This window comes from Carassius auratus, chromosome 17 (genome assembly GCF_003368295.1).
Source record: "Carassius auratus strain Wakin chromosome 17, ASM336829v1, whole genome shotgun sequence".
Taxonomy (NCBI): domain Eukaryota; kingdom Metazoa; phylum Chordata; class Actinopteri; order Cypriniformes; family Cyprinidae; genus Carassius; species Carassius auratus.
Window position 1 is genome coordinate 11,650,246 of NC_039259.1, and position 11,649 is coordinate 11,661,894.

General features: G+C 36.3%; 1 protein-coding gene across 12 annotated transcripts in view; it reads left to right on the forward strand.

The window, feature by feature from the left end:
* LOC113117268 (gephyrin-like) overlaps positions 1–11,118 on the forward strand; it is an 83,504-nt gene extending 72,386 nt beyond the window's left edge. For 6 of the 12 annotated variants that reach the window (XM_026285829.1, XM_026285823.1, XM_026285826.1 and 3 more), the window contains 12 exons: positions 1,070–1,162; positions 2,273–2,328; positions 2,769–2,888; positions 3,385–3,443; positions 3,819–3,972; positions 4,066–4,187; positions 5,062–5,149; positions 5,613–5,686; positions 7,017–7,081; positions 9,275–9,378; positions 10,489–10,585; positions 10,758–11,118. In XM_026285829.1, the coding sequence (XP_026141614.1) occupies positions 1,070–1,162; positions 2,273–2,328; positions 2,769–2,888; positions 3,385–3,443; positions 3,819–3,972; positions 4,066–4,187; positions 5,062–5,149; positions 5,613–5,686; positions 7,017–7,081; positions 9,275–9,378; positions 10,489–10,585; positions 10,758–10,891 (1,166 nt within the window). In that variant the 3' untranslated portion in view covers positions 10,892–11,118. Of the gene's footprint in view, positions 1–1,069; positions 1,163–2,272; positions 2,329–2,768; positions 2,889–3,384; positions 3,444–3,818; positions 3,973–4,065; positions 4,188–5,061; positions 5,150–5,612; positions 5,687–7,016; positions 7,082–9,060; positions 9,227–9,274; positions 9,379–10,488; positions 10,586–10,757 lie in introns of those variants that run through there. The other 6 variants (XM_026285832.1, XM_026285825.1, XM_026285831.1 and 3 more) reach the window with 3 other exon arrangements.
* Positions 11,119–11,649: the final 531 nt, after the last annotated feature.

Consider the following 11,649-nt stretch of genomic DNA (forward strand, 5'->3'; position numbering starts at 1 on the left):
ACATTCCTGGACATACTGCATTGTTCAAAATGGATTGGATCTTCTAGATAAAGAAAATAACTTTTGATAAACAAAACAGACAATCGAAGATATTCTTCTAGATCAAAATTATAAGATCTTTTTTATGGTTTGTCTTTTCATAGCAGTGGTAGCTACACAACACTAAGCAAATAATTTTGTAGTAACTTGTGCCAATGTGTTAGCAGGTTTGTCAGTTAGTTACTACTTTAAGCAAATTTAGAAGCTTCAAATTAGTTTTCTGCAAAGCCTCTAGTTGTAAAAACAACTACGATTTAAATTCCTAAAGAAATAGGATAGCCTTTGACAAGTGAGAATGTTGTTTTGTGCTTCAATATGACAGGTTTTTAAACTATGCTAACTTTTAAGCGTCTTGTTAGCTAGTGTTGTTGTATTGTGTTATTTTAGCAAAATCGTCTGCTGAAATCTATTGCAGATATAGATATTCATATAGTAGGCCGACATGCACTATAACCACGGTTGCAGACAATTACAATATGAAGGACAGCTTACTTTTAGTGGCCTATAGAAACAGATGCTACTGAGGCAGAGCTGGTTAGCGTGCCATGTAGCGCTAATTCCCCAATTAGAGAAAACTGAAAAAAATGCTTTAAAATTTTTTTTTTTTTTTTTTAAGGAAAAGGGATGTTTTTTTCACTCTTTAAGAGTGTCAGAATTTGTTATGGGTGATATAATTTTCTATGAATGCAAGGTTAGCAGGCTTGTTAGTTAGCGGTATGCTAATATACCTAACACACATAGAACATGAAATAGCTTTTGATTGTATAATATATATGATTAACGTTTTTTTGTGATATTTTATTAGTTAAGATAATGTATATCTTCACCTGTATCATCTCTTCCATCGCTTTTTTCTAGTTCTTACATTCCTTTTTTAATGTTGTATGGCTGCATGAGTGCATTTGCTTTGTCATATAGCTTTTGCTAGCACATGACCTCTTTTTGACTTTTACACAGAGGTTAACTTGTTTATTGTATTGATGATTGTGTTTATCAGACCTTTTCCCTGTCCTTTTTTCTGTGTCTGTAGATGGAATGGGTCGAGTTCTGGCTCAGGATGTCTATGCCAAAGACAACCTGCCTCCTTTCCCTGCATCAGTTAAAGATGGCTACGCTGTTCGAGGTGAATACTAATTACTGCAAAATTACCCACTTTGCTTACCACTCGTTTACCACTTGCAATGGTGCAGTATTCTTGCCGAAACTGTGCCTGGCCTGGCAATTTTGTTCTGAATTTAAGAGCAGAGAAATCACATAACTGATTATATAACAGTATAACTTTCCCATAAACATACATATGCACATTATGGTTTTTGTTTACAAATTTTAAGGCTAGTTCACACTTCTCCAACAAATGCCAATGAACACAAACATTTAGAAAACATCTAACATCAAGTATAATTTAAGTCTAATAAATAAGCTGAATTTTCATGAGATCATTTAGAAATTATTCAAAGATGCTGATTTGCTGGTCAAGAAACATTTCTTATTATCAGTGTTGAAAACAGTTTTGCTGCTTAATATTTCTACACAAACCATGAAACCTTTTTCCAGTATTCTTTGTATGGATAGACAGTTAAAAAGAACAGTGGTAATGGCCAGACTAAGACAAGCGTTGTAGATCCAAGTGCGAGCTTTTATTAAAACACTCCGTGGTCAAAACAGACAAGGTCCAAACACCAGTAAACAGGAATATCCAAGAGCAAAACAGAATCGTAATCCAGAAACGTGCAATGGTCAGGGTAGGCAGCAACACATTCACAAAACACAAGGCAATGGTCCAAGCTCAAAATCCAAATGGGCAATCCAAAGTAACAAAAAAAGACAAAGAAAGCATGGCAATACTTCGCAAGTTCGGTTTGGCATGGCATGCTTATATGGCTGCCAAACAGGAAGTAACCATAGAGCAAGCAGAATCGTAAACAGTGCAGAGGTGAGGGAGCTGGCTAGACATTACAAACAGCTTTTTATTTGAAATAGAAGTTTGCATTAGTAGCATTGCAAATGTTTTACTCTCACTCTTAATCAATTTAATGCAACCTTTCTGAATAAAAGATTTAGATTTTTAAATCATTTTAAACAAAGAAGAAATATTATTTATATTTAATGCTTGCTCATATTGAGCTTAACAAGATACAACAACCTTCTTTTTGACTTTAACTATTGTGATCACATTGGAAATTGTAAACCTTTGAAAATGACAAAATTAGATTCTCTTTTTACTGTTTTTCAGCTGCTGATGGTCCTGGTGATCGCTTCATCATTGGAGAGTCTCAGGCTGGGGAGCAGGTCAGTTAAACTCACAAATATTAGAACTGGCCTTCTTTCACTGTTGTGCCTTGAAAACCTGACATGAACATAGTCTCTCCATCACACATACAAGCCAAATGCCTGCTTTTGCACTGGCACCTTGTGTCAGCAGGAGGCTTGTGTGCTCAGATGGCAAGCAATTCAGACTCAGTGAACATGTTTAATGAGTGCATCACACACACAGAGAGACAGAGAGAAAGAGAAAGAGGGGGAGATTCCCGTGGGCTGTGTGCAGCAGAGTGCAGGCCAGCACTCCAGTGCTCATGGCTGACGTCCATACAGTGCTCTGTCTGGAGAGTGTGTTTGTATTCGAGTCATGGCTCATTCTGTTGTTTTTCTCAGCTAATGCCATATGACTCTGGTACAAATAATAAGTGTAGTATTGCTTTCACACCACAAAGATCTTTTTCTGTCTGTAGCCCACTCTCACAGTTATGCCTGGCCAAGTGATGAGGGTGACGACAGGTGCTCCTATCCCATGTGGTGCAGATGCCGTAGTGCAAGTAGAAGACACAGAACTGCTACGAGAGTCTGAAGACGTAAGTGTATCTTATTCTTAACTGCAAACTATTTTAATGAAAACAAAAAAAAAAAAAACCTCAGATTTCTAATAAATAACTTTAACCAACTTGAAATCAACCACATCTCTAAAAGAAGAAAATATGTTTTATAAATATTTTTTTCCCTTGAGGATGTTCCCAATTTTGTTAGTTTTAGCAAGCTTTCCGCAAAACAATTTTCATGTATTTTGTCCCAATGGAAACTGCATAGTTCAGTTAAGGCAGTTAAAAAGAAAAATAACCAACTATATTTAAAATTTAGAGAACAACACAAGGATTTTATGAATGCATAATTTCTATGAATTATACAGCAGTATTTTTTGCAATAGTATTTTTGTATGATTCTCATATGGAGGAAAACACCACACAAACTTGCTTCTAAACAGTGTCTAGCAACTTCTCCTATTAAAAAAGTCCAGTGTTGTTCATACAGGTTGTTTGTACATGTCTCAGTCTGGTTGGTTATGAATTACAGGGTACAGAGGAGTTGGAGGTGAGGATCCTGGTTCAGGCTCGTCCAGGACAGGATATCAGGTGTGTGGGACTAAATTTATTTCCTCAAAAAATGCCATAGACTGACCATGTATTTCATTTTTTATCATTACTGTGTTTTTTCATCTCAGTATCCATTCTTACAAGTCCATTTCGCCCAAAGTATTCACATCCACATATATTTCAATTGTTGAGTTAAGAGTTGTGTTACTTAATATTTTTCAGTATATTTCAGTGTTTCGTGCTGTCACTTGTATTCAGTTCAATGCATCCTTGCTAAATAAATGTATTCAGTGTACAAAAGTGCATTTACATGTATCATGTCATGATACTAATTGATGTGAACAATCATTTCACCTTTTTCACAAGGAATTAATCAGTCTCTTTGAGGAATAAAACTGGTATTATTATGCACAGGCCTATAGGACATGACATCAAGCGTGGAGAGTGTGTTCTGGCTAAGGGCACTCACATGGGTCCATCTGAGATCGGCCTCCTGGCCACTGTAGGAGTCACAGAGGTGGAGGTGCAGAAGTTCCCAGTTGTAGCAGTCATGTCCACCGGCAATGAGGTAGGACTTGTTTTTGTGTCACTTTGTTACTCTCTTTCGCCCATGGTAATTTGAAACATTTTTGACCGTGTTTATGTATGTTTATGTATGCAGTTGTTAAACCCTGAGGATGACCTTCACCCAGGCAAGATCAGGGACAGTAACCGATCCACACTGTTGGCCACCATTCAGGAACATGGCTATCCCACCATCAACCTCGGCATCGTCGGAGACAAGTCAGCATTCCTTCTTTAACCCCCACCACACACACACACACAGAGTCAGCTCTGCACATGTCTAAATCTTTCCAACCTCAGCACTCCTCTGAAACACCAGCTCTTATATTAGAATCAATACAAGATCATACAACTACTCAGCAGAATTTACTGAAAGACAGCATTTCCTGCAATCCTCTGAAGTATTTTTCCACCTTAATTTTTTATGTGCATACCTATACTGTAGGGATGTATAAATGTATAATATTTATAAGGGGCATGCATAAAAAGCAAACACAAGTAGGTTAATAATAAGAAGTCAGTGATAAGTAATTAAAAAACAAAATAAATATGTAGTGTTTCTTTTTCTGCATTCAAATAAAATAACTTTAAGGTTTTTCTTGAAGTCAGTAATGCTTTTTTGTGCTGTCCTCAATTTTGTGGATATGAAATATTGAGTAAATAATTTAATACGTTTAGTATTAATATAAAATGTAACAATATATTGTGTATTTTGAAATAATATAATAATATAACATAATATTGCACTCAGAAGTTTAAGGTTGGTAAAAACAATTATGTTTTTAAAATGATGTCTCTAGCACTCATAAAAGCTGGATTTATTTGAATTATTATTGTAATTTAAAATAACCATTTTCTGTTTTAATATATTTAAAAAATGTGAATGTGATTCCTGTGATAGGAAAGCTGAATTTTCAGGCAAACCCCTTTTTTTTCCTCAGGAAAAATTGAATGTCTAAAAGAACAAAATTTATTTGAAATATAAATCTTTTATAAAAATGTTAAAGCCTTTACTTTTAATCAATTGAATGTGACACTGATGAAAATTAGATGTCATTAATTTGGCATGATCGTGTTTTGTAACCCCCTGCAGCCCAGACGACCTGCTGAGTGCCCTGAACGAGGGCATTAGTCGTGCTGACGTCATCATCACCTCCGGGGGCGTGTCCATGGGTGAGAAGGTCAGTTGATTGGAGTTGTCTGGAAGTGCTGTAGTCTAATGAAAGGTCACATGCTTGAAATGTCCGAGCTTCTCAATACAGAAATGTGGCCTCACAGATCAGTCTGCTTTATGTCAAGAAGAGGATTCCATTGGTTCACCCAGAGAGCACCAGATCTCAGAGCAAAACTCTTTTTAAGAGCTTATGCCGCAGTTCAATGTATGTTTTACTGCCATCTAGTGTTTCTGCTTGTTTCTTGTCACAAAGCAGCATTTGTTAACCTGACCTTTTATTTTGGGTCTTTGCCCAGGCAGCAGTGCACTGGCCGCCTCTTGCGCTTGATTTTCTGCTCTATTAATTAAAGCTCTTTAATTACCCGATGCTTCACTTCACCAGACGCGGATAGATGTTGTTGTCCTACATGAGTGGAGAAACGAAAACACTCACGTTAACGTCTGTGTGTGTGTGTGTTTTTTTTTTTCAGGACTATCTGAAGCAAGTGCTTGATATAGACCTGCATGCCCAGATCCACTTCGGTCGAGTGTTCATGAAGCCAGGGTGAGTGAGAGAAGCAGTCTTAATCATGCAGAGCCAGACTTGTGTAAAGTCTGGATGGGGCGGCACTGGCGTGAGGGGAGGGCCTTGGTGGTTGAATTGAGGATATCTTGTTTTCTTGTCAACAAACTGCCTTAAAAGTCTTTCACGGATTTAATGCCATGACCTAAAAAATTTTGACAATGCCAAAATATTGATAGGAACCAAGTGCATCCTGACCCCCAAAAGTTGCAAAGTACCAGGACAATCATTTTTCATCAGTTTTTGACTTTTTTGTGTGCAGTATCCATCAGATGGTTTGTGAACATAGGTATCTGATTCAACTAAGACAAAGCAATGTAGACAGAAAAAAAGCAAAATATTATTGTTTCAGCGCTAATTAAGTATAAATTATTTACTACTATAGTATTTATGAATATGAATATATTGTTTTCATTAATTTTAGTCATTTTGTCATTTGCTTTTTTCAGTTTATATTTATATTTTAGCCTTATTTTTATTTTAATAAAAAAAAAAATTGTACAGCATTTCATCTTATATTGATATTTTATTCCAGCTTTATTTCAATCAACCAAAAATATTTTTAGTTAACGATTACAGCACAGGCTTAAATTAGATACAGTGTTACATTAGTTGTAGCTTTTATTTTGACATGGGAACTCGCTTAAAGAAAATATATATATATATATTTTTATTTCATCATATTTTAATGTAAAAAAGATATTGTGTAATACTGCTTTTGTTTGTTTGTTTGCTTGTTTGTATTTTTATTGTTTTTGCCATGAAAATAGCCTAAGATGCTGACATGGCATTAAAAAATATATATATTACAACTACTTATTTCAACATGGCTCTCTGGAATTCTTGATTCTGATTGGTCAGTTGTGGCATTGATCCATCATTTTTGAATAATCAATGCTCATTTGGGTAATTAGCTATAAATGACCACTCATACAAGCAACCAATGACTTTATACATCTTGTAATACTCCTGCAACAATATTACAGTATTAAAACTAAAGTCCTTGTATAAAACAAGAGCCCATGAGTCTGCACTGACACAATAGACTTGAAATTGACTTATCCAGATGAGCCGTTTGATATAAAGCAGTGCCCATATGACAGAAAACATTTGGAAACGTCTGACTGCTTAATGCTGTGATTGACCAATCAAGAATCAAGTATTCCAGAGAGCTTTGTAACAATTTGTTGTAACAACTGGCTGACTGTATATTATCATTCACGTATTATTCTGGTTAAGGCATTTGTTAAAACATTATTTTGGTTGTTGCTGGTATATAGAATATTAATGCTTTATTCTGTTTCTATTTTAGTTTGCCTACTACGTTTGCCACCTTAGACACTGACGGTGCCAGAAAGCTGATCTTCGCCCTTCCAGGTACAATATGCTGCGTATTTGACATAGTAAGTGTGTATGTAAACAAAAGGAGAAATGTTGACGGGAAGAGTGTCTCAGAGTTGGAACCAATTTACACAAATGAAATCGCATACATACACAAACCCATGTGACAGAGTTTCCTCTTTTCCCACATACTGTATGTATTATACTACTTACAGTACAACAGCTTCCTTTATTCTTGCTATTTAAAGAAACTGACATCTATATATCTATGTAGTACTATCTCCAAACTAAATGGTCCCTTCTCCATAAAACTGAAACAGCCCACGGTTGCCCACCTGTGTACCTTTCTGCCCACCGGTCCGATCAGTTTTCCCAGGCTTGCCCCCATCCCGAGCCAACTGTACTCCCACCTCGTGCCTTCAGAAACCAGGTGGTCGAGGCAGTGGTGACAGTGGCGATTTCTATATTCCCCTTCAAAGGTAATTTCACCTACAGAGACACAGGGGCGACTCTTCTGGAGACTGTGCCCCTGAGCGACAGCGAGGCCAGCAGACTGCCCGTGTCTCCTCCCCCACGAGGAAGTAGGTGCTCTTAATTCAGGAAATAAGCCCTGTCTTCAGTCCGAGCTCAGAAAACGGAAATGGACTTGAAATTTTCACACCAAACCCTAATAAATTGGTTTTCGAAACCATGTAAGATGAAATTTCTTTTTAGCACACTTGGGCTCATTTGGGACCAGTATGTTATAATTATTACAAATTACGTTACAAGATAAAAACCTGAAAAGGCCTTGTCTAATAATCCTTAGTAACATCCACAATGAAATGAACCATAGAAATAATATATTTGCTCTGATTTTCTAATGTGACGCTTTCTGTTCTGTTTTCTGAGAGAAGCCTTATGTTTTTGCTTTTTTGCATCTGTGGTGCTATTAGTGCTGTTGCAACCTCCCGAAGCCCTTCTGTTTTATGTGCCGTGATGTGGCTTAGTGTCTTGAAACTGCTATTTGTCTGATGTAGTGCTGTCCTCCTTTTGCTTTCAATGCCCTTCTTCCCTTCCTGTTGATGTGGTGGAGGGCACCTCTGCATTTGATACTCTTCTTTCTTAGCTGGTTTCAGTAGTTGGTACACATTTATCTTATCAGAGAGTATTGGGTTGTTTCCACCCTTTATTTTATTGCTTTGGTACGAACCAGAGTTCATTTCCATCCCCTAGTATTATTGGGCTTCGAAACGTACATTTGCATCATCAGTGTGCGTGACACCAACCAGACAAACTGAACTCTGATGTCAAAAAGATTCCTTAAAGGGGCAGGTGACCCAGAAATGAACATTTTGGCACTATTTAATCACCCTTGTGTTGCTACAAACCTTTTCCCTTCAAACACAAAAGAAGAAGCTGAGAACAATGTTAATGCTGCTATTTTTAATGTAATGATAATAAGGTATACAGAAAGAAAGTAATTAGTAGCTTAATTCATCAAGGACACGTTGCATTGATCAGAAAGAAACTAATAATGTTGCAAATTTTCAAATAAATGTCTCTATTGAACTTTCTATTCATCAAAGAATCTTTAAATGTATCATGGTTTCCACAAACAGTATTATGCAATACAACTCATTTCATCATAATACAAAAAAGAAGAAATGTTACTTGAATGTTACAAATCAGCACATTGAGGGATCATGTGACACTGAAGACCGGAGTTATTTTAAACTGTAAAAATTATTCACACTATTACTGTTTTTACTGTGTTTTGATCAAATAAATTCAGCTTTAGTGAGCTAAAAAATTGCAGAGACTAAGATCTGTGGAAGACTTTCAGCAAGTAATAGTTCTGTCAATATAGTTGGTGTCAGTTGCTTGATTTCAGACAGATTTTGTGTTAATTTTATGGCGTTTTGTTCTTGTAAGTGGATAGCCACTGATCACTGTGAACTTGAATTGTACAGTTTATAAAAGAGCAGCATACACATTCTGCTAAATGTCTTCTTTTGTGTTCTCTGAAACACAAGATCGGACAATTTTGGAACAACATGAGGGTGAACAAGTCACAGAATTGACATTTGGAAGTGAGCTGTTGCTTTACAGAGGCCAGGAAACAAACTGAATTCCTATCTACTACAGATGATCCACAGTTCAGAGAGTTTCTGCCCCAGACCTCCACCCCGAGCCCAAACCGTAAGCCATGGTCTTCACCTCAACACTCGTCTCTTCTTTCTGTCTCAGGTAACCCAGTGTCAGCTGTTGTAACCTGTAACCTCTTTGTTATCCCTGCATTAAGAAAGATGCAGGGGATCCTGGACCCACGGCCCACCATCATCAAAGCCAGGGTAAGTTTGGCCAATAAAGCTCATGTTCTTGCAGTGGTGGATTGTAACTATATGGTATTTTTCTTCAAGTGTCTTTTTGTTTTTGTTTTTGTTGAGTATTTTATTGTGTAAACCTTTCCAAATTTCTTCATTCCTTGTTATTTTGAACTGAAGAAATCATCACCTGCTCTGAAACATGATAGCCATGCCCGATTTGTGAACTAGCTGATTGCTTTCAATGAACCTGTTGAATCGGATCGCATATAGCAAATCATTCACAAATTGGACTGATCTGATAGCAGCTGTTCTCGAGTCAACAACTCACCGATTCAATGATCCAGTCGGAGTGAGTCTTCATGTCTACCTTAAAATGAGCCAAGAACCAGAAGATTCTTTGATCTTGATTCTGTGTGCAACTGACAGTTTGAAAAGGAAGCTACTGATACCAAATTTCAGGAATGATTATTGTAAAAAAAAAAAAAAAAAAATATATATATATATATATATTGTTTGGTCATGAACTTCAGTTGTTTGTGAACTATAGCTGCTGTGAGCTGTTTAAGTACATATTATATAATATATTATACAAACGTGTGTGTGCACAATACTTGCATTTGATTATGTCATGTATCTGAACCATGTAGGTTTTAGGTAAAAACAAAACATGATATTGAAATAAAATAAAATGAAGCCAATGTATCGTCCCTGCTGCCGTAACAGTTTCAAATTATCTAAAACTATTATGTTGGCATAGCTTTTCAAAGTAACACACTTTGCCCTGTTATGTCTGTTTTTTTACACTGTTTATTACTTGTTTGCACATTTGAATTTGGTATCCTTAACTGATGTATTGATAGTGTTTGATGCTGTATGAGACGTTTTGTAAATGAAATGTAAATAACTTTTTCTTACTTACAAATAAATAGTCTGCAATACATCATATAAAATGGAGTATGAAAAAATTGCAAAATAAAAGGAAAATACTTTTCCTGAAGTAATGTAATATTATGGTTCTCTGTCTGTAGTTTTACTCCATTCCTTGAGCTGTGTACTTCATCCACCACTGCTTTCTTGTGACTTACATTTGCGTTTCTGCTGTGATTTCATCAGTATGTGTCCTTTTCTTGGCAGCTGTCCTGTGATGTAAAGTTGGATCCACGTCCAGAATATCATCGCTGTATACTGACATGGCACCATCAGGAACCACTTCCCTGGGCACAAAGCACAGGTATGCATGATTAGTTATGTGTGTGTGTGTGTGTGTGTGTGTGTGTGTGTGTGTGTGTGTGTATATATATATATATATATATATATATATATATATATATATATATATAGCTTACAAATAACTAACTTATTTGGTTGCAAAAAAGCAAGTAACACCCTGTTCTGCTTGACAGGAAACCAAATGAGTAGTCGGCTAATGAGCATGCGCAGTGCCAACGGCCTTCTGATGTTGCCTCCAAAAACAGAGCAATACGTGGAGCTGCACAAGGGTGAAGTGGTGGACGTCATGGTCATAGGACGGCTATGATGTCATCTTAAGGGGACAGACCAAGTACAGAGCAAGAAAGTGGTGCATGTCCACATATCATTACTATTCTGTAATATGCAATGGCACAGCTAGGTTTTATTGATTTGGGAGAAGTTGATCCAATATAATCAACATTTCGAAAGAAGACGAATATGTGAAATTTCTGAAAATACGACTTCGAAGACATCATAGTATTTCAAAGACAGAAAACATTATATCTTTTAAAGTGAGTATATATATATATATATATATATATATATATATATATATATATATATATATATATATATATATATATGAGAGATTTATTCTGTAATATATTGTTATAATTATGATTATTAATATAATGATGAATATTATCATATTTAGCAACTCTTTTCTCTTTCATTGCAATTGCTTTGTGTGTTCAATGCTAGAACTTATAGATAGCCGTAGCATTTTAATAGACAGCTGTTGACACCTGTCACACATACATCAGAAAGCTTATTTTCTCATTGGTAGAAAATGTCATTGAGGAATGAAAAGCTCTTCAAAATGACAGGAGCTGGATCTTTTCATCTCTCCTCAAAGTGCACCAAGGTGACCCAGCGATCTTTCCCTTTAGTATTATATGCTCCATAAAGATATCATTATGCTTCATAAAGGGTTTACAAAACCGCTTTGCTTGTCGTTTATCTTGTGAGTCGTGTTTATGTGCGCAGTGCCAAAAGCCTGGGCTGTGGGGGAAGCTCTTGTGGTCGCAACGGCGAAAAGCAGCA